The following is a 26,461-nucleotide window of genomic DNA, read 5'->3' as shown; positions in this document are numbered from 1 at the left end:
CTGATTGTTCAAATCATTTGATACTGTATGAACATTTACGACAGCAACTATTTGTAAACACTTGAGCATAACATTTTACACTTTTACATTAAATCACTTTTTCATATTCCCTCAAGGCAAACCGTCATTCCATGTCCTTTAATGATCAAACTATGGACTGTCAAGACCTCACAGCTAAAAACGTTAACATCTTTCAGCTCAATTTAGACAGGAAATGTGACTGGACTAATGCTGGTATATACATTACCTTCACTATTGACACAACTTCTCTAATATATACACACGTCAAGAATGCAAAGGACATAAGATGTATTTAAAATGCCTTTGACGTTACAAGCAAACGCACCCTTCTCAAGTTAGTCCAAGTCGCCACTCAGAACAAGGCAGATTCACATAGCTATAGAGTACCACGGTATGAGTCATCATACCCATAAAACCTAGCAGTCAAACAGGGAAATGGTTCCAATCATTTTTCCACCATTCATTGTTCTCCATAGGGATTTTAGAAACATTTAAAATAAGGGCTGTGTTTCGTGTAGGCTTACCCCGGCGTGACGTTTTGATAACCATGTAAATCTCTCTTGGACAAGATGACTTTTATAAATATATTTGTCTCTATTTACTCTGATTCAAAAATGCTAATTAGCATCCAAGTAGACATAATGCAAAACTACAAATCCATGCAAGCTCCTGCACGTCATCTCTAGGTGACACCTTTGCTAATAGGTATTGTGTAAATGTAAAAGTTGCTCAAGACAGTTTACAGAATTGTCAATTTAAAGAAATGTAGCCAATTTATTCATTACTATACTGAACAAAAATATAAAAGCAACATGTAGTGTTGGTCCCATGTTTCATGAGCTGAAATAAGACCCCCAGAGATTCTCCATACGCACAAAAATCGTATTTCTCAATTTTTTTGCAGAAATTTGTTTACATCCCTGTTTGTGAGCATTTCTCCTTTGCCAAGATAATCCATCCACCTGACAGGTGTGGCATATCAAGAAGCTAATTAAACAGCATTATCATTACACGTGTCCCTTGTGCTGGGGACAATAAAAGGCCACTCTAGAATGTTTTGTCACACAAGCCACAGATGTCTCCAGTTGAGGGAGCATGCAATTGGCATGCTGACCTATGGAATGCCCACCAAAGCTGTTGCCAGACAATTAAATGTTCATTTCTCTCCCATAAGCCGCCTCCAACGTAGTTTTAGACAATTTGGCAGTACGTCCAATCGGTCTCACAACCGCAGACCACGTGTATGGTGTCGTGTGTGAGCGGTTTGCTGTTGTCAACATTGTGAACAGAGTGCCCCATGGTGGCGGTGAGGTTATGGTATTGGGAGGCATACGCTACAGACAACGAACACAATTGCATTTTATCTATGGAAATTTGAATGCACATAAATACCGTGACGAGACCATGAGGCGCATTGTGAGGCCCTTTTCTTTTAAGGTATCTGTGACCAACAGATGCATATCTGTATTCCCAGTCGTGAAATCCATAGATTACGGCCTAATGAATTTATTTCAATTGACTGATTTCCTCATATGAACTGTCAGTAAAATCTTTGAAATTCTTTCATGTTCCGTTTATATTTTTGTTCAGTATACATTTAGCTAAAATTAGATAGTTAATACAGAGATTCTTAACTTTGCCTCGATTCGGCAGTCCTTTCCAGATCATCATGGCATTTGTAGTTCTTTATGATAGCCACATTAGCAGCTATATTAGCGAATATATTGATAAAAGTCACCTTGTCCTAGAGAGATTTACATGGTTATCAAAACGTCACGCCAGGGTAAGCCTACACGAAACCCAGCCCTTATTTGACGTGTTTCTAAAATCCCTTATGGGAAAAATGGTGGAAAAACAATTGGAACCATTTCTCTGTTTGACTGCTAGGTTTTATGGGTATTATGACTCATACTGTGGTACTCTATGGAACCTCTTCAAAAAGACTGCATTCAACACCATAAAAACACACATAGCTACAGTACCAAACTGTGTTACATAGATGATCGCTCAGTACTTCCAGTTGTGTAAAACTCCTGGTGGTACTGTGCTGTTCTCAAATAAGTCCTAAGACACAGTGATCTATGTTTGTGTGTGCGACAGACTGTGGGGAAACAATTCCACTCCCAGCCTCTAAAAAAGGGAGATGGTCACATGAATGTCGAGGTTACACTTCAGGAAACAGTCCCTGAACACGCTCAGTCGCTCACTACTATCACAACAACAGGAAGTGAAGTTTCACACAGGAAGCGGGCCGAGAGAGAGTTTCTCCCGCACAGAGAGAGAGGGAAAGAGAGAGCTGGCTCAGATGACATCATGTGGAGAGGGGGACTGGTCGGGAGACTGTTCGCTGCCTGGTGGGGAGGGCCTTGGAGGGGGTCCAGGGGGGAAACTGTCTGGGTGGGGCCTCATGGGAGGGTAGCCCATATGCTGTGGCGGTGGAAATCGCCCAAACATTCCCGGGGGAGGTGGCCCTCGCACTACAAGGGAAACAAGGGGGAAAGGATTACGTTTAGTCAGTCTAACAGTATGAAGCTGAGTAATTTAACCTGCAAGATGTAGAAAATTATGTATGGAATGACAATCCTCACCCAAAGCTTATCTCCCACCCAAAGCTTATGTTAATAGAACCAAATGATTACATTAAAACATTTTGCAATACTACTTAAAACCTGCAGTTAAAATGCGTTATAACTTAAAAGCACATATGAGCCTTTATTATGTAGGGAAAAGAGAATACATACTGCCCATGGGGGGCCCCGCTGGACCTCGTGGGGGGAAGAAGTCTGGAGGTCCGTAAGGGCCTTGGGGGCCTCTGCGTGCAAAGTAAGGGTCCCTGTGGTCCATGGGTGGGAGGGGACCCGTACCAGGGGGTCCTAAGAGAGGAGGTCCCATCCTCATGTCTGCATCAGGGGGCATTGTCATGTCTCTCAGATCTCCAGGTGCTGACAGGTGGGACTGAGGGAACACATTCCAAATACACATTTAGACAGAGATTTAACTGATATATCATCCATGTGTACTCTGAAATCCATATACAGTGCCCGCCGTAATTATTGGGACAGTGAAGCATTTTTTCTTCTTTTGACTATACTCCAAAGGTTTGGATTTGAAATCAAACAATGACTATGAGGTTAAAGTGCAGACTGTCAGCTTTCATTTGAGGGCATTTTCATCCATAATCGGGTGAACCGTTGAATAATTACAGCACTTTTGGTACATATACTGAACAAAAAAAATATAAAACGCAACCATGTCAAAGATTTTACTGAGTTACAGTTCATATAAGGAAATCAGTCAATTGAAATAAATTCATTAGGCCCTAATCTATGGATTTCACATGACTGGGCAGCCAGGCCCAACCACTGGGGAGTTAGCCCAGCCAATCAGAATGAGTTTTTCCCCCACAAAAGGGCTTTATTACACATTCCTGCAGTCAGCATGCCAATTGCCTGGAGACATCTGTGGCATTGTGTTGTGTGACAAAACTGCACATTTTAAAGTGGCCTTTTCTTGTCCCCTGCACAAGGGGCACCTGTGTAATGATCATGCTGATTAATCAGCTTCTTGATATGCCACACCTGTCAGGTGGATGGATTATCTTGGCAAAGGAGAAATGCTCACAAACAGTTTTGTAAACAAACTTGTGCACAAACTTTGAGATAAATAAACTTTTTGTGCTTATGGAAAATTTCGGGGATTTTTTTTTTCAGCTCAGGAAACAAGGGACCAACACTTTACATGTTGCGTTTACATTTCTGTTCAGTTTAGTTCCCCAATTTTAGGGAACTAAAGTATTGGGACAAATTCACTTCTATGTGTATTAAAGTAGTAAAAAGTGAAGTATTTGGTATTCATAGCATGCAATGACTACAACAAACTTCTTGGATGCATTTTCTGTTTGTTTTGGTTGCATTTCAGATTATTTTGTGCCCAATAGAAATTAATGGTAAATAAAGTATTGTGTAATTTTGGAATAACTGATTGTAAATAAGAATTCCTTGACTCCAACCCCATTCGATGCATTGAATGGATGTGGGTGGAGCAATGTTTACATAAGGGTGCAAATTAAAAACACTCACGTAAACTCTGACGAAGGTTCACCCGATATGGATGAAAATACCCTAAAATTAAAGCTGACAGCCTGCACTTAAACCTCATAGTCATTGTTTGATTTCAAATCCAAACTTGTGGAATATAGAGCCAAAAGAAGAACAAAATGCATTACTGTCCCAATAACTATGGAGGGCATCGTGGTAGCTGTAGAACACCATTATCCCCAAGGGGAAATTAGTTTTGCAGCAAAATATACATGTTTGCACACACAGAGACAGAGACACAGAGAGACAGAGAGAGTGCATGAATGGAATGGACCACTATTGTTAGAAGAAGGGTGAGAATACTTACATCTCTTTCATTTTCACAGGGACCCATACTGTTTCCCATAAATGATGAGTCTGCAAGAACAGAAGAGGAAAACCACAGTAAGAACCTAGCTAGATCCACTTCTGTCTTTGGTGGGTTCATTTGATGAAAAGAGGGCTCATTCATACCTCGATAATGCTATTAGCTTAACTCTATTAAACCAAGGGAGTTTCCAGATTAGGCACAATATCCTGCCCATTTTCTAACATTGGACTGTTCTTCAGGGGTATACTAATCATCTACACTCCTACTATTCACTGCTGACGAAGGAGATCGGTCTGAATCAGGTCAGCATTAAAGATCCTGTCTTGAAATGTACTTCATCACTTCAGTTACATACTCCAAGCACTAAACACCCTTTTGAAATTAATTTGACAGAGTGGCTATAGTGCAAAAATAGAAATCAGACTTTTTTAAACTAAATCTATGGTGCTTTAATTACAGGTTTGAAAGGAGGGTTCTCACCAGGTTGATCTCCAGGGTGGTGCCCAAAGCTGTGGGGCTCAGCAGGACCAAGGCCCCTGGGTGGGAGGGGGCCCATAGGGCCGAGGGGAAGGGCTCCGGGCGGGGGTCTCCTGTAGGGAAGGCCTGGGTCTGGATACATACACCCTTTATGAGCAGAGAGAGAGAAGACAGTTTCATCAGCTGTATTCAGACCAGCTGAGCTGAAGGAGATCAGAAGTGTCCAAAGCACAGGAGGTTGGTGGCACCTTAATTGGGGAGAACGGACTCGTGGTAATGGCTGGAGCGGAATGGTATCAAATACATCAAACTCATGGTTTCCATGTGTTTGATGCCATTCCATTTGCTCCGTTCCAGAAAGTATTATGAGCCGTCCTCCCCTCAGCAGCCTCCACTGGTCCAAAGGGGACTGGAGCGAAAAGCAGAAGCATCTTCATCATATCACGAAACAAAAAACAAGCACACATTTAAATCATGATGCATTTAGTTAGTACACAACAAAACAGTGACAGTAGTAGGCAGGGTGGGGATGATGGAATTGTCGATGTATAATCAAAATACAGTGATGCCACATGCTAATTGCTCCCCCATGATAACAACTAAATAGTTCATAGTTCCTAGATCCAGTGAATTCGAGACCAGACTTGGGTTAGAGTAGCGCAGGGGCCCAGGTGACACAAAGGCCAAAGTGAGGGTGGGGAAAACTCTGGAACAAACCAGTGGAGGCTAAGGCTCTGACTCCTCAATGCGGTGGTCTGCAGTCAGTGGGCCCAACCTGCTGACTCTGCCCGTCTCTGTGGCCCTGCCGCGTGACTCAGACAGAGGTGAGGCTGGAACTACGACAACATCAGCACTGGACAAATAGTAGTCATACACTCACTGACCTGTACCTCACAGACTGACAACAATAGAGTGTTTTGAACCAAAAGAGAGAATCTCAAACCTCTCACAGGGCCGGCTGACCATAATAAAATACAATAAAATGTATTTGTCACATGCGCCAAATACAACAGATGTAGACTTTACCGTGAAACGAAAATAGTAACCCAACTGAGGGGAATTATTTTGCTGTGAACAAATCTCTGACAGTTGGTTAACAAATATAACTCACTCACCCTATTACTAATTATCTACAACCCAAAAGAAAGTCAGGGCCTCTTTACGTAGAAAGATGGTAAAACATACTGAAGTAAATAAAGTACACACATCCTTTAGGGCTGACACTATAAACAAATGAATGTGTGTCACACAGAGTACACTATAACAGCAGATTTGTTTGTTTATTTAACTAGGCAAGTCAGTTAAGAACAAATTCTTATTTACAATGACGGCCTACACAAAGGATAGAATAACTTCTGTCTGTAGTGATTGGAGCGGCTGCTGCCTGAGATCATAGGGGGGCGATAGCGGGTGGTTATCACCGTACCTGGAGGGGGTATAGCTGGGCCCCTGCGATCCCTCTCCCAGGTGGGAGATATGGAGCCGCTGTCAGAGTGAGGACCACCACTCCGATCAGAGTCCACCCCACCAAGGGGATCTAACAGGCCTCGAGATACTGGTTATGGGGGGGTGAGAGAGAGAGAGAGAGAGAGAGAGAGAGAGAGAGAGAGAGAGAGAGAGAGAGAGAGAGAGAGAGAGAGAGAGAGAGAGAGAGAGAGAGAGAGAGAGAGAGAGAGAGAGAGAGAGAGAGAGAGAGAGAGAGAGAGAGATGTGGGAGTGGTAGGTGAGTGAGAAAGAGAGAGACAGCATAATGTCAATGAGTTCATGAAGCATGGATGACAAGACCAAAACAATACATCATGTGCAAAGACGACGCTCCTCTCTCTGTAGGTGATATACTGCAGCAGCATAGCATTCCCTATCTTTCTGGTGCATGCTCGCCGCCAAGGCAATTTACACTATAAAAGATAAGCATCTCTGTAACAGATGTTGTGCCAACCTTCCAGCCAATCAAGATTTAGTATGCATTTGTATTAGGTGCTTAAGAACAGGTTTTCAGCATTGTTTTAGTGAATAAGAAGACTATAAATCAAAACTCTAATTTCATTTAATTAATTAACAGGAGTTTAAATAATAATCAATTTATCCTGCAGATAATTTTTCTTAATGGCATTTTCACAAGGTCATGGCACATAGGAAATTAGTACTAAATACAAACGTACAAATATTTAATGCTAAATATAAACTCATGACATGCCCTGCCAACGAGTATAACATGATTCTCTGTCATGCTAAAAGGGCACACGTCACAAGCCATGTAAATTCAGCTGTGGTGTTATGGTATAGCAGTGGCCTGCAGTGCACTGATGAGGGGTGTGGACTGGAGGGGTCACCTCTGCCTCCCGGTCCCATGGGGGGGAAGTTTGGAGAGAGGCGGGGCGGGCCGTCCATCAGGGTTGGCGGAGACAGGAAGGCTCTGTTCTCAGAGGTGGGGCGACCCAAGGGGGAGGGGCCATACGGTGACCTTTCACCTGCAGGACAGGGAGGGACAGATGGTTCAATGCTCGGTATAATGACAGAGAAATTCTAAATTACAAATCAACATCTAGAACCTAGTACACGATAGGCAAGCCATAAGACTTCAAAATAGTTAACCATTAACTACCCAGACTAACTATCTGCATTGACCCTTTTTGCACTAACTTTTGACTGCTACTGTCTATTATTTATCCTGTTGCCTAGTCACTTTACCCCTACCTACATGTACAGTCCAGTCGGGAAGTATTCAGACCCCTTGACTTTTTCCACATTTTGTTAAGTTGCAGCCTTATCCTAAAATAGATTTTTTTTAAATAAAATAAAAAAAATCTACACACAATACCCCATAATGATAAAGCGAAAACCGGTTTAGATATTTTTTCACATTTATAAAAAATGTAAAACTGAAATACCTTATTTACATAAGTATTCAGACCCTTTGCTATGAGACTCGAAATTGAGCTCCGGTGCATCCTGTTTCCATTGATTATCCTTGAGATGTTTCTACAACTTGATTGGAGTCCACCTGTGGTAAATTCAATTGATTGGACATGATTTGGAAAGGCATACAGCTGTCTATATAAGGTCCCACAGTTGACAGTGCATGTCAGAGCAAAACCCAAGCCAAGAGGTCGAAGGAATTGTCCGTAGAGCTCAGAGACAGGATTGTATCGAGGCAAACATCTGGGGAGGGGTACCAAAAAATTTCTGCAGCATTGAAGGTCCCCAAGAACACAGTGGCATCCATCATTTTTGGAACCATCAAGACTCTTCCTAGAGCTGGTCGCCCGGCCAACCTGAGCAATCGGGGGAGAAGGGCCTTGGTCAGGGAGGTGACCAAGAACCTGATGGTCACCCTGACAAAGCTCCAGAGTTCCTCTGTGGGGATGGGAGAACCTTCCAGAAGGACAACCATCTCTGCAGCACTCCACCAATCAGGCCTTTATGGGGTAGAGTGGCCAGACGGAAGCCACTCCTCAGTAAAAGGCACATGACAGACTGCTTGGAGTTGGCCAAAAGGCACCTAAAGACCCTCAGACCATGAGAAACAAGACTCTCTGGTCTGATGAAACCAAGCTTGAACTCTTTGGCCTGAATGCCAAGCGTCACGTCTGGAGGAAACCTGGCACCAACCCTACGGTGAAGCATGGTGTTGGCAGCATCATGCTGTAGGGATGTTTTTCAGCGGCAGGGACTGGGAGACTAGTCAGGATCGAGGGAAAGATGAACGGAGCAAAGTACAGAGAGATCCTTGATGAAAACCTGCTCCAGAGCGCTCAGGTCCTCAGACTGGGGCAAATGTTCACCTTCCAACAGGACAACAACCCTGAGCACACAGCCAAGACAACGCAGGAGTGGCTTCGGGACAAGTCTCTGAATGTCCTTGAGCGGCCAAGCCAGAGCCCGGACTTGAACCCAATCAAACATTTCTGGAGAGACCTGAAAATAGCTGTGCATCAACGCTCCCCATCCAACCTGACAAAGCTTGAGAGGATCTGCAGAGAAGAATGGGAGAAACACCCTACATACAGGTGTGCCAAACTTGTAGCATCATACCCAAAAAGACTTGGGGCTATAATCGCTGCCAAAGGTGCTTCAACAAAGTACTGAGTAAAGGGTCTGAATACTTATGTAAAAGGGCTCCCGAGTGGCGCAGCGGTCTAAGGCACTGCATCTCAGTGCTTGAGGCGTCACTACAGACCCCCTGGTTCGATTCCAGGCTGTATCACAACCGGCCATGATTGGGAGTCACATAGGGCGGCGCACAATTGGCCCAGCGTCGTCCAGGTTTGGCCGGTGTAGGCCGTCATTGTAAATAAGAATTTGTTCTTTACTGACTTGCCTAGTTAAATAAAAAGGTAAAATAAAATGTGATATCAGTTTATTTTTTATATTAAATTTGCAAAGATTTCTAAAAACCTGTTTTTGCTTTGTTATTATGGGGTATTGTGTGTAGATTGAAAAAAATATATATATTAGAATAAGGCTGTAACGTAACAAAATGTGGAAAATTTCAAGGGGTCTGAATACTTTCCAAATGTAGTGTACATATCTACCCCAATTACTGTACCTCATACCCCTGCACATTGACTCGGTACTGGTACCCGTGTATTTAGATTTTAAATTATAGCCAAGTTATCGTTACTCCTTGTGTATTTATTCCTCATGTTATTATTTTTCTGGTAACCCATGTACATAGCCAAATTATCGTTACTCGTGTATTTATTCCTTGTGTTATTATTTATCTCTCTGCATTGTTGGGAATGGCCCATAAGTAAGCATTTCACTGTTGGTCTACACCTGTTGTTTAAGAAGCATGTGATAAATAACATTTGATTTGATGCACTCCTGTAGATCTGAGAGGATGGATATAAAATAATAAATACTAATAATAATTAGGTGGGTGTTTACATCTGCCCCATTCACACATGTACAAGTGCAAGTGTGAATTGGAAATGTGTTTTTTGCATATCCCAATCCCCCTGAGACACCCCTCGGGGTCAGAGCCAGGGATCAGCCATTATTGACAGTGACCCTGGAGAAATTAGGATGAAGTGCCTTGCTCAACATTTTTCACCTAGTCAGCCCAACTGACCTACCCGCTAGGCTACATGTCGCCCATAAGCAGTTCTAAGCTATAAGCAGTTCTGTTAACATATTGCTTCCCCCTATCCAATCCTCTCAATGTATGGCGTAGTGGTTAGGGTGTAGTCCCCTGTAGCTCAGTTGGTAGAGTATGGCGCTTGCAACGCCAGGGTTGTGGGTTCGTTTTCCACGGGGGGCCAGTATGAAAATGTATGCACTCACTAACTAAGTCACTCTGGATAAGAGCGTCTGCTAAATTACTAAAATGTAAATGTAAATGTAGGGGGCGAGTTGGGATTTAGCAGAAGATATCATTACAGCTAGTTTATCAGAGACTCACCTCTGAACAGAGGTCTGTCCATGTTGTCCAGAGTATAGGGGTCTTTCTCCACCACATCCAGCTTGAACTGAGTATCAGTCAATCTGCATGGAGACATACCACAGCTGGAGAATACTTATCACACTACATGGAAATACTATTTTGTAGCAACACCTCCCATCATGTCTGGTGAAACTGACTTCAATAAAAAAAATATTCTTTAGTACTTACTTCTGCCTGAGGTGTGCATTCTCTCTTTTAACTTCAGCCAAGTCACGGTCAGCACCTCGTGCTGCTAGCTACAATGCAGACAAGAGATTACAGACAGGTTGCCAGGCTGAGGAAATCCCATTTAACATGACTATGAGCTGAGTTGTGCTCCATAGTGTATGTATGATGCAACTATGTACTTACCCAGTTCTTGTGTGCCTTCTTTTCCTGAGAAGTTATCTGAAAGATGGAGAGCGAATTAAATGTGGTATTGGCCATGTTTTTCTCCTCTCCCAGTCTCTTATGATACAACAGACTGTCAGATTGCCCACCTGGGTTTTGTAGGCCTGGTTAGTCTTCTCCAGCTCATCCTCCAGGTCTTGTGCTCTTTGCCTGTATGTGTGAAAACAAAACTGCACCCTGAGACAAGCACTCAACACAAACACCCCGTGAATATTTTGGACATGTGCAACTCCTTGCTCCTTTAGTGGTGTCTCATAAAACACATTGGATCTATTTGATTGACAGGAGGTGTACTGAAAGTATACATTTTAGGGTTAGGGTTATGGAAAAACCTAACCAAGAAATAGAAGTGTTGGTTGGTAGGTTTTTGGACATAATGATATCTGGAGTCAGGGATGTCCGGTAGCTCAGGGTTTCCCATACTCTGTCCTTGGGCCCCCCTGGGTGCACATTTACGTTTTTGCCCTAGCACTACACAGCTGATTCAAATAATCAAAGCTTGATGATGAGATGGTTATTGGAATCAGCAGTTTAGTGCTAAGGCAAAAACCAAAACGTGCACCCGGGGGGGTTGAGTTTGGGTAACCCTGCAGTAGCTGACCTGTAGCTGTTGCGCTCCTCTACGGCCAGGGTGATGCTCTTGTCAGCCTTGGTCAGCTTCTCGTCCTTCTGCAGACGCTCCCTCTCCTCCACAGTCAACATCCTGACACCAGGGGAGAAGAACCATTAACATAGACATATCACAGGGGAGAAGTCTATTAACATACATTACCAGGCATAGTACAGTTCAATAGCCCCACTCTAATTGGAGAAACTTTGGTTACACTTCATAATAACTTTAATGAATAAGCCATTATAAACGCTTTTATACATTTGCTTTTAAATCCTTACAAATCCTATATTAGCGTATGTATCTTTTAATGATTAGCCTGTATAGCTTTGAATGTTCATAGATGAAGCTGTGCATTTGGGTCAGCGTTGGTGTGGCTCCTGTACAGTACCTGTGTAGTTTGAGCTCATTCTCCTGGTACATCTCCGTCATGATCTGCAGTTTCTGCTGGAGTTTCTGCACCTGGCCCGTGTACTTCTCACTGTCTGTCTGCAGAGAGGCCTTCTCATTCTTCAGTTTCTTAATCCCCTCTGCAACACAACAGTCAAGCTTTTTAGTCCAGGTCTAGGCTTAAAGGGATACTTGGGGATTTTGGTAATGAGGCCCTTTATCGACTTCCCCAGAGTCAGATTAACTTGTGGATACCATTTTTATGCATCTGTGTCCAGTATGAAGGAAGTTAGAGGTAGTTTTGCGAGCCAATGCTAACTAGCTTTAGTGCAATGACTGGAAGTCTATGGGTATCTACTAGCAATGCTAAGTATCCCTTTAATTTGTGTCTGGGAAACCGACCATTTGTCTTTGCATCTTGATTATTCCCAAAACACCCTTGGATAACAGCATCTGCTAAATTGTATGTACATTATAAAACAAACGTTGTTTTGTTATCCACCGTGATCAGAGGAATTACTATTGAACAGCACACTACTCTGCTTACCTTGGAGATCCTCCTTGGCCTTGACTTCATCTGCTAGCTTAGCAAACACCCTGTCCTTGTCTTCATCCACCGACTTCAAGTCTGCATTCATCTAAAGAGAAGACAAAAAATATATATATATTTTTTTTAAATAGTCACATATCTTCTATTTATCACTGATAAGAGTTTTGTTTTTAAGCCATCATTTCAGTTGAAGAGAAGACATACCTTGGCTGCATGAATTAGTTTCTGTATTCTTTGTCGTTGATGGTTATCTGTGGACAAAAAATAACAAACAAATAAGTTAAATCTGGGAAGACACATACACAGATCGCCCACTCCCTCAGTCAATATCCTGACTCCTTTTAAAATATATATATATATATAATCTCTATCTAATGATGGCCGTGCATAACGATCCAAGAGATGGTGAGCAAAAGCCAGTTGACCATGCCTTACTAGCAGTCATAGCCTTGTATACACCAGACAGAACCTCACCTTGTCCTTCTCCATTCTCCGTCCCTTGTGTCCCGTTCCTCTCCTCTCCGTTGGCTTTGTCCTCCAGCACTGAGTCCCAGTCTTTCATCTTCAACAGGCAGTCTGTCAAGGACTGATGGAGAGAGAAGGCTTTAACATTAAAATGCAAATTTTATTTTACCCTAGTGAACTTCTTGTGTTGTATACATGCAGCAAAACACATACATACACTACATGTCCAAAAGTATGTGGACACCTGCTCGTCGAACATCTCATTCCAAAATCATGGAGTTGGTCCCCCCTTTGCTGCTATAACAGCATCCACTCTTCTGGGACGACTTTCCACTAGATGTTGGAACATTGCTTCAGGGACTTGCTTCCATTCAGCCACAAGAACATTAGTGAGGTCGGGCACTGATGTTTGGCGATTAGGCCTGGCTCGCAGTCGGTGTTCCAATTCCTCCCAAAGGTGTTCGATGGCATTGAGGTCAGGGCTCTGTGCAGGCCAGTCAAGTTCTTCCACACAGATCTCGACAAACCATTTCTGTATGGACCTCACTTTGTGCACAGGGGCATTACGCTGAAACAGGAAAGGACCTTCCTGAAACTGTTGCCACAAAGTTGGATGCACAGAATCATCTACAATGTCATTGTATGCTGTTGCGTTAAGATTTTCCTTCACTGGAAATAAGGGGCCTTCCCCGAACCATCAAAAACATCCCCAGACCATTATTCCTCCTCCACCAAACTTTACAGTTGGCACTATGCATTGGGGCAGGTAGTGTTCTCCTGGCATCCGCCAAACCCAGATTCGCTGACGTTGCTTCCAGAGGCAGTTTGGAACTCGGTAATGAGGGTTGCAACCAAGGACAGACAATTTTTACACGCTTCAGCACTCGGCGGTCCCGTTCTGTGAGCTTGTGTGGCCTACCACTTCGTGGCTGAGCCGTTGTTGCTCCTAGATGTTTCCACTTCACAATAACAGCACTTACAGTTGACCGGGGCAGCTCTAGCAGGGCTGAAACTTGACAAACTGACTTTTGGAAAGGTGGCTTCCTATGACAGTGCCACGTTGAAAGTCACTGAGCTCTTCAGTAAGGCCATTCTACTGCCAATGTTTGTCTATGGAGATTGCATGGCTGTGTGCTCGATTTTATACACCCGTCAGCAACGGGTGTTGCTGAAATAGCCGAATCCACTAATTTGAAGGGGTGTCCACATACTTTTGTATATATAGTGTACATACAACAAAACAAAGTACATACAATTTATAATTAAATAACAGGCAATAAAGGATTACCATTATGAAGATTACCATAGCCTCAAATAGGTTGAGCCATTTAGGGTGTCAACTAACTTATGGTCAGTTGAAACCCCAAGTAATCTTCATAGTGGGTGTTGACTGGTTTTTCCAGTGCAGGGCAAGGTACGCAAATATTTGTTTTAGACAGTGCAGTAATATGAATGCAAACCTTGATGCGCTCGTCTTTGTTGGTAGCATCCTGCAGCATTCCAGTGTAGGAGCTCTCACACATCCTCATCTCCTCCTCCAGCTCACTCATCCGCTCCCCCCAGCCCTCTGCCTCCTGGACCAGCTGTGGGAAGAGGCGGAAAGGGTGAGGACCCCACCAGACTATAGGACTCTTTCTGCTTTCTTGTCAGGACAACCCATGCAGGTTCTTTGTGTAATGTGTAACAAGAAACTTCAAATGCTTCGTTTAGCATTAAAGCAACAAAGGCTGATATGGAACTGGAGTATACACCACTATTAGTAACAGAGCCATACATATAGATACTGTATCTATGGCTCTGATTAGTTTGGTAGGCCTATATATAGATGAAAATTGACATATTAGATGTCAGGTTACATACTTGGGCATGTTTCTCCTGGAGCAAGGCCTTCTCCTCTTTTGCTGCCTCCAGATTATTCTGATTCCTCTCACTGTTCATGTCATATATTTTCAGGGTTGTCTGTGCCTGAAAAGAGAACAGAATGAGTTACATCTAACCTGGCTTTGACTGTGTCAACATGATTAACATGCATTACGGGAAGGAATTACAATTAACATGTTTTCAGACTTTACCTGTTCTGTCTGGGACTTGAGGTCCCTGGTTTCTTCTTCTAAGGTTTTCAAGGTTTCCTGCATATCTGCAATCTGGAGAATTGCACACAACACCACATCTCAAAAATAAATAAACAGTGAAATTTTAGAGCAAAGAGTGAAACTGAAAATAATAACAATAGTTGAAAGATGTCAACGCATAAACATCAACACACTGGAAAAGGTGATGAGAAAAATGTCCAAAGTCAAACTCACTGTATCCTCCTGCTGCAACCTCCTCGCTCTCTGGATATTCAGGTCCTTCTTTAACTTTTCTATATCATCTCCAAGCTGTTTATTTGACTGTTTCAGCCTCTGGGACGTCACCTGAGGAGGACACCATTATAGATTTCCTGGGACTTGAAAGTCACATGCATACCAAGTCCTTTTATACCACTTGGCAGTGTTATTTAGAGGTGTTATATGGGAATGTTTCTTCAGTATTGATAACAATCATACCGTTTAGTTTGTCTGTCTTACCTCCAGATTCTCTCTCTCTGCGGCGTGAGCCAAAATGCCACTATTCTGCAGGGCAGTTTCCAGTTTTTCATACTAAAAAGGTACATAAATAAACATAAACAAACAGTAGCAAAAGCATTCCTAACACACAGGTCCATACAAAACATGCAATTTCAAAGGGCATTGCATTGAATAATTTGCTAATCCAGTCAGTCACACACACACAGTACAATAACACAGGATTATTTGACATAGGCCTCACCTTTTGTTGAACCTCACTCAAAATCTCAAGGACTTTGCACTTCTCATCTAATAGTTCAGCCACCTTCAGGCCCATCCGCCTCTCTTTGCCTGAATACAGTCTGCTCTTTATCTGTGGAAACAATGGAACAATTTTGTGAGCTTGGTCACTCCCCAATCAAAATAAAGAATGCTGTTGTTCATCCCTATACGTGCATGCTGATAATAATATCAGAAAGACAACTTACACATTGGTAGAACCTGCAGCTGAACAATAGGAGGGTGCCCAACCCCAGTAAGGCAGTGATGATGACAGCTTCCCATGGCAGTCCATACAGATCAGGACCTGGCCTTATGTCATCAGGAAGGGATGACACGACCTGGGTAGAAAATCAGAGAAATTACTTACGATCATCATAGATCTGCTGTAGATTTTTGTTTCAGGACCTGGATTGTGGATACATGACAGTCAAAGTGCAAACGTCCAACTTCCTCTAAACACAGACACAAGTTGTTGTGAGTGACTGAGAAGTAAAGTGATTGTCATTGCTACAAGAAGCCACAACAAGCTAACTACCTAGCCAGCTACCTAACTACTTGTTATTTAATTTTTACCCCCTTTTCCCCCCAACTTCGTGATATATCTGACAACCCTACAAATTGAATTATGTAGTAGTTGGCTAGCTTGCTTGCTAACACCAGTTTATGTTTTTAGCAGTGATGAGTCCAAGCTAACGTTAGATGGCTAGAATTCTTCTTCAGTGGGGTTTATCGGCGGTTGCCATCCAACGTTGTGGTGCATTACCGCCACCTACTGTACTGGAGTGTGGGCCAGAGACAGGGATAAACTAAATCCTACCTGCCAACCCCGTTGCTCTTAAAAAAGATAACAAAAAATAGACTGTTTCTAATGACGTTCTACTCAATATGCTCTTTAAACTAATTTCCTGTATCCCCTTCTCCCTCATACTAGATCTCATCCTCTCTCTTTCCCTCTGATACTGCCCACACTGTAGCAATACATTCTCCAAGGTCTCCGTTTCCTGACAATAAATCACACTTTCCTGTTGGATGCTTTCCTATCACATTTAATGTCTTATTCAACTGGCTGTGTCCCACCCTTAATCTTGTAAAAATAGCCTCCTCTCTTCTGTCCCTTCCTGCCGTCCTCCCCTCCCAGACTTTCCTCTGTACTTGAAATAAATGCCTTCCTTTATTATCTCTATTCCATTGCTCCTGCCATCTCTGCACCATCACTGTATATATAAGTATTTTTGCCTCTGCCTTGCTCATTGAAACTTCAACATCAACATCCCCACTACTAAGTGCTTGTTTAGCCTGTTCATCTACTGCCTCATTCCCCTCCACCCCCACATGGGCTGGGACCCAAGTAAATCTTATCTGAATACCCATCTGTTTAATCCTGCCATAGGTTTGTAGCACCTCATAAAGCAGGTCTTGTCTGCTACGTGAGCTAAAGGACTGGAGACTCATTAACACTCCACATGAATCAGAGCAAATAACTATTCTGTCTTGTTTGACTTCCTCCACCCACTGCAAGGCCAACAGTATGGCCATCAGCTCTGCCGTATATACAGCCAGATGATCTGTAATACGTTTCCTGACTTCCACCCCACATTCCTGCACTACAAATGCTGACCCAGTACGTTCTGTCCTTGGATCTTTTGAACCATCAGTGTAAATGGACACAAAATCCTGATACACAGTATCCAGACGTCTCTTAAAGAAATCAGATGGATCAACACCCTCCCTATCTTTCTGTAGTCTCTCCAATACGTCTAGATCAACTACTGGAGGCGGGAGTAAATTGGCTAGAATGACACGTGACTCACATCTTTAACTTTCTCCACGGCAAGCGTGTAATAGGTCCTTGCTGTCATTTTGAAAGCGACTGTCTCATCTTCCATTCGTCGAATACTTCATTTAAATATTATTTTCAGGATTATGTTATCTAACATTGAAAAAACGAATTCCCAGCTGTTACTTGCACCTGACAGCGGTAGCGGCTATACTCATAACATGAAGATAACGAGTTGGTCACGTCATGACGCTGAAACGTACGGGGGAGGTTGTTGCTATTTTATGCACTTTCGTTTATATTTTTCTAAGACGAAATTTTATTGATTTACATCATTGTAATCCTACACAATAATATATGTTATCTGACTTTTCAGACAAAAGAGGTATTGGTAAATGTTACAACACTCCCACTTCCTGCCTAAAGTTGAGTTGGTATATTTTCAACGTAACCAATCGTAGTACGCCACACCCGCAGACTGAGGCGTATTTAAAGTGACACTGAAGCTGATGAAACATGCAAATTGTGCTACCCTACAATTTTTTTGAAAACGATACATATTATTCAACCTCGATCCCTATTCTCAAATAGTCTATAAACAAGGAAAAAGTGCCCTTTCCTCTAGCTGAGACAGATTGTCACCAAAGTCCCTCTGCTGTCAACTGCCTTGCCATAACAGAGTAGGCCCAGTTGTTGTTGTTGGTTTGGTGTTGACCTTTCATCTAGCCTTTCAGTGCTTTCCCCAGTGTCCAAAACACTACATTTAACTTACCTGGTCAACATCCTGAACCTGAACCTCCATCTGTATTCTCAATTTAAAGTCCTCATGTTATTGCACTACCACAGTGCAGGGAATAGCCTTGTTACCGAAGCCAGAGCCAACTACAACTCCTCAAAGTGTTAGATGACGCATAGGGGCAGTGCAGATGACATGTTGCATACCAGAGACACATACCAGAGGTTTTAAAGGACCAGCTTTTTCAGCTATCTAGTCAATGATTATTGTCATGTGTGTACTGTGCTGTTATGTACACTGCTCAAAAAAATAAAGGGAACACTAAAATAACACATCCTAGATCTGAATGAATGAAATAATCTTATTAAATACTTTTTTCTTTACATAGTTGAATGTGCTGACAACAAAATCACACAAAAATTATCAATGGAAATCAAATGTATCAACCCATGGAGGTCTGGATTTGGAGTCACCCTCAAAATTAAAGTGGAAAACCACACTACAGGCTGATCCAACTTTGATGTAATGTCCTTAAAACAAGTCAAAATGAGGCTCAGTAGTGTGTGTGGCCTCCACATGCCTGTATGACCTCCCTACAACGCCTGGGCATGCTCCTGATGAGGTGGCGGATGGTCTCCTGAGGGATCTCCTCCCAGACCTGGACTAAAGCATCTGCCAACTCCTGGACAGTCTGTGGTGCAACGTGGCGTTGGTGGATGGAGCGAGACATGATGTCCCAGATGTGCTCAATTGGATTCAGGTCTGGGGAACGGGCGGGCCAGTCCATAGCATCAATGCCTTCCTCTTGCAGGAACTGCTGACACCTCCAGCCACATGAGGTCTAGCATTGTCTTGCATTAGGAGGAAGCCAGGGCCAACCGCACCAGCATATGGTCTCACAAGGGGTCTGAGGATCTCATCTCGGTACCTAATGGCAGTCAGGCTACCTCTGGCGAGCACATGGAGGGCTGTGCGGTCCCCCAAAGAAATGCCACCCCCACACCATGACTGACCCACCGCCAAACCGGTCATGCTGGAGGATGTTGCAGGCAGCAGAACGTTCTCCACGGCGTCTCCAGACTCTGTCACGTCTGTCACATGTGCTCAGTGTGAACCTGCTTTCATCTGTGAAGAGCACAGGGCGCCAGTGGCGAATTTGCCAATCTTGGTGTTCTCTGGCAAATGCCAAACGTTCTGCACGGTGTTGAGCTGTAAGCACAACCCCCACCTGTGGACGTCGGGCCCTCATACCACCCTCATGGAGTCTGTTTCTGACCGTTTGAGCAGACACATGCACATTTGTGGCCTGCTGGAGGTCATTTTGCAGGGCTCTGGCAGTGCTCCTCCTGCTCCTCCTTGCACAAAGGCGGAGGTAGCAGTCCTGCTGCTGGGTTGTTGCCCTCCTACGGCCTCCTCCACGTCTCCTGATGTACTGGCCTGTCTCCTGGTAGCGCCTCCATGCTCTGGACACTACGCTGACAGACACAGCAAACCTTCTTGCCACAGCTCGCATTGATGTGCCATCCTGGATGAGCTGCACTACCTGAGCCGCTTGTGTGGGTTGTAGACTCCGTCTGATGCTACCACTAGAGTGAAAGCACCGCCAGCATTCAAAAGTGACCAAAACATCAGCCAGGAAGCATAGGAACTGAGAAGTGGTCTGTGGTCACCACCTGCAAAACCAGTCCTTTATTGGGGGTGTCTTGCTAATTGCCTATAATTTCCACCTGTTGTCTATTCCATTTGCACAACAGCATGTGAAATGTATTGTCAATCAGTGTTGCTTCCTAAGTGGACAGTTTGATTTCACAGAAGTGTGATTGACTTGGAGTTACATTGTGTTGTTTAAGTGTTCCCTTTATTTTTTTGAGCAGTGTATTTGTCTTAGTCCAATACCACAACCGAACTTCCGTCTCTTGGAAAAATATTATATTATATTCTATTCTATTGAGGATGAAGGAGGCATCCATAGTGCAGTCCATTGACACATCCATAGTGCAGTCCAATCCTTTTAAATGTATGGGCTGCTTAGCTAATTTAATCTCAATAGATTTCAAGGAGGATGTAGTAGTCATATAACTTTCTTACCTGTACAGTGAGCCATTTTAAAAGAGCCTTAACAGTCAGCATTTGAGCAACAGCATCACCAGTGACTTGACGTGCAGAAGAGAAAAGATATTCCATCACTGCAGGCTCAGGTTTATCTGTCAAATATATTTAAAAGGTATAAATAACACAATAGTGAATGTCATAATAATTGATCATACATTTTTGCCAGCCTCAGATGGAACCATTTTCATTTATATAATTAGTATGTTATTTTTAAGAATGGGCATAAATGCATTACATTTGTCTGTTAGTGTTGGGGTTTGGATGTCTCCCTCCCCAGAAATCTGTTCTCCTTTCAGGTTGGTTAGGTCTTCGTTTTCATTGCGAGTGAAACAATCATCATTGATGCAGTTTGTCCTGTCTGTTTCTGCTGGATAACATATAGACATTATGACACCAAATCATTTTAAAAACATGTATGACCTTGTCAATAAACAGTTGTCAGATTTAACACTTTGACAACTGCTAACCTTTTCAATATTGACATGCAAGAGACATGCAAGAGACATGCAACCAAAATCAATAAATATTTCTCATACTACATGAGTAGTACCTTGATTGTCTTTTATACTGACAGGTGCTTTCACTGGGGTGAATCTGTTTTTTATGTTTGACAAGAATATTTCTAGTTTTCGTAATGACACAAATTTTCTGGATTGGTCTTCATCCTCCAGAACTCCACCAGATGGAGTTTTTGTCTCATCAATGTGATACTGCAGGAGCCTTTCAAAGTCTGATAGAATAGCTAGGTCATTATCACCATCTTGGCCATCAGTCAAAGTCTCTGAGCTTCCTAGGCTGTAGTCAAGCCACAGGAATTTGTGCTTCCCAAACAAGTCCAACAAAGTAGTTATTTCATCTGCACTGATGTGCTTTTGGATATTCTTGTAGTCTTTCAAAAACGCTGTAGCTTTCAGCGAGTCTGCTACTGAGGTTGACTGAGACTGTGGTTCTGGTTCATGGAGGTCCAGGTCAGGAAGATCAGGTGGGGGTTCTTGTTCCTCCTCTTCTTTCCCCTTTGGTTCTGGGTCTTCTAAGTCTTTGGAGACAGTGCTTGGGATCAAAAAGTCCATAGCATTTTCAAAGAAACTCCTAGCACCCTTGTTGACTGATGTGTCTGTGATTTCCTCTTGAGGGGGCTCTACTGAATACTGGTCAGAGGGCATGTCTTGACTTTCAAGGGGTTCACTGTGAGAAGTTGAAGTCTCACCCTCTCTTTCAACATTGTGAATAGATTCATTATCCCGATTATAGATTTTCTCAAAATCATCCTTCTCAATCACGTCCACGTTTTCAAAATCCTGCTGCCTATCTTCATCTCTAATTGTGCTCTTTACATCTGTTGCTTCTTGATAATTAGACCGACTGTCTGAGAGGAAATTCTCACCTGAATACAATGTATCATGGTCTACTGTTCTCTCTGACTGAGTAATGACATTATAAGCTTCATCAGTGGGGGAAAGCTGACTAACTGCATGCAACTGATCAAAGCTATTTCGTCCATCATTGGTTTCACTATCCTGTAGGCCTAATTCCTGTGCTCTCTCGTTTTCTAGAGTGATCTCATTATACAATCCTTTGGTCCCTTTTGAATGTACTTCCTGGCTACTGACTGATGAGATGTGATTCCTGTCATCTAGCGGCAGATTATTGTCCTCAATTGCTTTCGTCTGGTCACGCGTCATCCCAGATCTATCATTCAGGATGTGTTTCTCATCACTGTCTTTTTGAGATTCATGGGACTCCCTGTGGACATGAATGACATCTTCCACTGACATGTTTTCTGTGTCTGCATCCTCAAGGATTTCTGTCTGTCGTTGTTCATTTCTTATTACTGTCTCAGGGGGAACTAGCTCTGAGCTGTCAGGATACATTTCGATTTTAGCATCAGGTCCGGAACTGCTCTGTGTATTTTCAAAAACATGTGTAGGGAGAGTAGCTTGATCCCCATGGTCTCTCTCAACTTCAACTATTTTCCCTGGTTCTATCCCCTCTGTCTCAGTAACTTCATTAGTTGAATCTGCTTCCTCTACCTCAGATGCTTTGTCCACGATATTACTTTCCCCATCATCATTACCTTTATCAGATAGAAGAGTGTTACTTGTAGTGTCAGCATTTAGTATAGTTGAGGCTAACACTGGGTCAAGGGTAATGTTTATCAAACCTATGTTCTCTATAGGATCGGCCTCAACGTGCCACTCCTTGGAATGATCAGAGGAGGGAAATTCCTCTTGATCAACAACTTCCATTACATTGGAATTACTTTCCTCATAGTTAGAAGATAACGAGTCTTTCAGCAAAACTGAATCTATGTCTTCAACATGAACATTCTTATCTGGTACCTCTAATGTATTCTCATTCTTGTCCTTACTTTCCCCATCCTCACTTGTGGTAATCAAATTATGTCCCTCCTCTCCTGATACATTTTCAATGACTGGATCAACTATGACAGGTTCAACTAGCGATAGGTTCAGGATAGGTTCAGCTATGTGAGGCTCCTGAGCATCATGCAGATGGGGGTCAGGTGTCTGTGTGACCTCCTCCAGCACTGAAGCATCCTCTGTACCTGGCATGCTTGTCTGACCATTTAGCATCCCTACTCTGTCCCCACTGTCCTTTTCTGCTGGGCTCTGAGGCACTTGAATACTGTCGTCTCCTTTCTGATTGGAGGATACCACTTCAATACCTGTAGTGACAATATCATTGTCCTCCACCTCAGTATGCATTACAGACGTATCCTCCGATACATCAGGTAGCTCCTCTGTCAGTGTTTCTGCTTTTGTCTGAATAGGAATCGAATCAGAGAGATTTGGAATCCCTGAGCCTTCTAAAACATCCCGACCAACTGAATGAACAGTCTCAACATCATCCAGGCTATTTTCAGCAAGGTCAGCAGCAGGACTCTCTTGATGGTGATTAAGGGCATCCTCATCATTAGCATGCAAAAGCCCATCGGGGAGCACAGTTGATATTTGTACGTCCTCCTCATTGTCTGGTTTGGGGTCCGACACTAATTGGTTTGGCTCTACATCTCCGTGGTAACTGACAGGTTCATTAGTAGTGATATCATCTAGCTTTAATCTACCTGCAGAATCGTGCTCATCATTTTCCCTGATCTCAGCTATAGTTTTTTCAGGATCAACTTCAAGATTCACTATTCTGGTTGTGTCCTGTAATTGAGGGTCGTGGGACAAAGACATATACTTGCTAGTTTGAAGTAGCTGTTTGAATGCCTCCAGTATTTCATTACTGTCATCTGTCTGATTTCTGTCATCTAGCGGCAGATTATTGTCCTCAATTGCTGTCTTCTGGTCATCCATCATCCCAGATCTATCATTCAGGATGTGTTTCTCATCACTGTCTTTTTGAGATTCATGGGACTCCTTGTGGACATGAATGAAATCTTCCACTGACATGTTTTCTGTGTCTGCCTCCTCAAGGATTTCTGTCTGTCTTTGTTCATTTCCTGTTACTATCTCAGGGGGAACTAGATCTGAGCTGTCAGGATACATTTCGATTTTAGCATCAGGTCCGGAACTGCTCTGTGTATTTTCAAAGACATGTGTAGAGAGAGTAGCTTGATCCCCATGGTCTCTCTCAACTTTAATTATTTTCCCTGGTTCTATCCACTCTGTCTCAGTAACTTCTTTAGTTGAATCTGCTTCCTCTACCACAGATGCTTTGTCCACGATATTACTTTCCCCATCATTACCTTTATCAGATAGAAGATTGTTACTTGTAGTGTCAGCATTTAGTATAGTTGAGTCTAACACCGGGTCAAGGATAATGTTTATCAAACCTATGTTATCAATAGGATCGGTCTCAACGTGCCACTCCTTGGAATGATCAGAGGAGGGAAATTCCTCTTGATCAACAACTTCCATCTCAGCTATAGTTTTTTCAGGACCAACTTCAAGATTCACTATTCCGGTTGTGTCCTGTAATTGAGGGTCGTGGGACAAAGACATATACTTGCTAGTTTGAAGTGGCTGTTTGAATGCCTCCAGTATTTCATTAGCACTCTGAACCGTATCCACATCTAATGGAGGGGGATGTGGAGCCTCATTGCTGTCATTACCATCATTATCATCCTTCCTACCTACAGAAACCTCAGTAGAATCATATGGGATAACCATCTGAGAAGTAAGGGAGATCTCTGTATCTGCATCTGCCGGTTTTATATCTGTTAGCTCATCAGTTTGGGCGTTTTTATAATCGTTAGGGTTATCGGCCTGAAACTGTGATGCTAGAGTGTCAAACATGGATGAGAATACAGACTGTGACTCTGTTTCTGACTGAAGGCTGATATCTTTATCCTCTCTATCCTCAGCTATAAGTATATCCTCGTCCTCCTCATCACCACCCTGTTCCCCATAAAGGCCTGCAATATTGTGATAGATGCTGCCATACCACCCTGCATCTTCCTCTTTTCTTAACTCACCATCTTCATCCTGACTATGACGGTCCTCTTGGCCGTGGTTATAATCATCAATAGGTTTTGAGGGGTGTGTATCTGTTCTCTCTGCCTCCTTACCAGTGTTATCATCTCTCTGGTGCTCTGTTTCTTTTATTTGCTCCAATGTGGCATCATGATGAGACTGACTTGAGTCAAGGTCCTGTGGGTCTGTTGTGCCTGTCGTTTCATCTCTGCCTGCTGCTTCTACTCTCTCTTCAACTTTATCCTGATTAGATTGACCAAAATGTAAGACATCTCTAATGCCAATATTCAACCAGGAGTTAGAGGGTGGGGGTTGCTCTTCCACTTCCTTTTCAATGGGCTTCTCCTCCTCTGGAGCTTTTTGACCAAAACCGAAGGCGCTAGTCAGTCCATCTCCAAACCAGCCAGAATTGTCAGTCTTTTTCGTCTCTTTTTCCAACTGGTTCCCATCAATGTCCAAAGCAAGTTTCCTGCTCCTGAAAGACTCTTGTTCTGGGTTGTCTTCTTTGGGATTATCATCAGGGTTTTCACCACCTAAACTAAGCCATCCAGTTACTGTAGAGCCAATCCACTGAGACCCACCTTGTTCGCTAGGGGCAGGTTTGGTATTGTCAGAGAAGTCTTCCATTCCGGCCTGATTGGCATCTTTGTTTCCGGTTTCATCACTGCTCTGTGCGAAACTTTGGGACAGAAAGGCATCTTTGGAAGTTTTAGAATCCTGAGCATCATTGGTGGCGATTTCTTGAAATTCTGAAACTAGATTTTCTTCATTGTCCCACTCACTGGAGTCATGATCAATTAATGAGCCATACTCATCTATGCAGAAGAAGTCATGTTTCTAAAAGGAACATAAGAGTAGCTTTAATGAACAGAATGTGTTTAGCAAAGATATTTAAAGCACTGCTTATTCACCATTCAATACACATGTATAACCATACATTCAGTAGGCCTAAAACTGAAATTCATAGAGTAATAAAGTGGAAAGGTTACCTGTGTGGCCACTTCTTTCTCTGTTTTTGCATGAATTTCATCAACTTTCACAGCATCTTTTGGGAAATAACCAAATCGTCTGTCAATCTGGAATACAGCATAGGGCACAAAACATTATTGCATAACAAACATACAACAAAATATGTTATTCAATGTAATTTCAGTTACCAAAAAAAACACTTACACTTCCTGCCCATAGATCATCTCTTTTGCCAGAGAGTTTGTGGTAAACAAATATCACATCCCCTTTTTTGAAGTTCAGGAATCTACAATCCTTTCCCTGGTGATCTCTTGTGGCCCTGACCCGACTCAGCAAGCCTATACACACAAAAGCCACATAAGGTCATCGTAGGAACTCAAACTTTAGAGGACAGGATAGTAATAATGAATGTGTAATATGTGCTGCACATAGCCTAACCATTTATTTATTTTCTTGTTGTCTACTTACTTTCACACTCAGAGTCTCCACAAATTTTGAAGTCAGACAGCAATCCCCAAGTTATAGTTGGAAAAATGAAAATAGTAAATGTCCAAATGTATATCTGTGAAGTAGCCATATTGATGTTGGAAAGTCCAGTCATGTAGAATGGTCCACAGTGAAACCGGGTAGTTAAAAAAATATTTGGTAAAACAGTGCTCCAAGCTGAACAGTCATGTTGCATTGAATTCCATTGTGCCAAATGGACATTGCCTTCAAGTTGTTGCTGTCACATGTCAACAAGTAAACATGTTTCAATGGCTAAATGAGGAGGGAATCAAGATACAAGGTAACTGAGGAGTAATGATTAACGTGGCAACAGTGCTTGCAACAAGAACGATTTAAT

At 42.8% G+C, this 26,461-nt stretch overlaps 1 protein-coding gene across 8 annotated transcripts; it reads right to left on the bottom strand.

The window, feature by feature from the left end:
- Positions 1 to 1,894: 1,894 nt before the first annotated feature.
- ctage5 (CTAGE family, member 5) lies at positions 1,895 to 26,401 on the bottom strand. Of its 8 annotated transcripts, none has more exons than XM_041854848.2 (28): positions 26,086 to 26,401; positions 25,822 to 25,955; positions 25,638 to 25,724; positions 20,763 to 25,485; positions 20,448 to 20,579; positions 20,189 to 20,304; positions 15,794 to 15,925; positions 15,568 to 15,678; positions 15,327 to 15,398; positions 15,063 to 15,173; positions 14,829 to 14,900; positions 14,617 to 14,721; positions 14,217 to 14,339; positions 12,766 to 12,877; positions 12,496 to 12,542; positions 12,289 to 12,379; positions 11,743 to 11,881; positions 11,343 to 11,444; positions 10,831 to 10,891; positions 10,703 to 10,738; positions 10,520 to 10,587; positions 10,310 to 10,392; positions 7,239 to 7,376; positions 6,332 to 6,460; positions 4,909 to 5,052; positions 4,426 to 4,475; positions 2,763 to 2,976; positions 1,895 to 2,498 (listed from the first exon to the last, which is right to left on the bottom strand). In XM_041854848.2, exons 1-28 carry the CDS (start codon positions 26,297 to 26,299, stop codon positions 2,323 to 2,325), a joined length of 7,722 nt encoding a protein of 2,573 aa, XP_041710782.2. In that variant the 5' UTR covers positions 26,300 to 26,401; the 3' UTR covers positions 1,895 to 2,322. The 8 variants fall into 8 exon arrangements, with proteins under 8 accessions (XP_041710782.2, XP_041710784.2, XP_041710785.1 ...); XM_041854850.2 differs by having other exon boundaries at positions 20,448 to 20,576; XM_041854851.2 differs by having other exon boundaries at positions 24,744 to 25,485; positions 26,086 to 26,385.
- Between the last annotated feature and the right edge of the window lie 60 nt (positions 26,402 to 26,461).

This window comes from Coregonus clupeaformis, chromosome 29 (assembly GCF_020615455.1).
Source record: "Coregonus clupeaformis isolate EN_2021a chromosome 29, ASM2061545v1, whole genome shotgun sequence".
NCBI classification, from domain to species: Eukaryota; Metazoa; Chordata; class Actinopteri; order Salmoniformes; family Salmonidae; genus Coregonus; species Coregonus clupeaformis.
Note: the sequence above shows the minus strand (reverse complement) of the source record. Positions and strands in the feature narration are given on the sequence as shown.

Bases quoted from the DNA above. Each gene is read 5' to 3' on its own strand.
- ctage5 (XM_041854848.2), bottom strand. From the start codon at position 26,299: ATGCAACATGACTGTTCAGCTTGGAGCACTGTTTTACCAAATATTTTT. The intron at 15,679-15,793 runs GTAAGTTGTCTT...TTGTTTCCACAG, and splicing joins GCTGCAGGTTCTACCAATGT to ATAAAGAGCAGACTGTATTC. The intron at 5,053-6,331 runs GTACGGTGATAA...CTGCTCATAAAG, and splicing joins CCCAGCTATACCCCCTCCAG to GGTGTATGTATCCAGACCCA.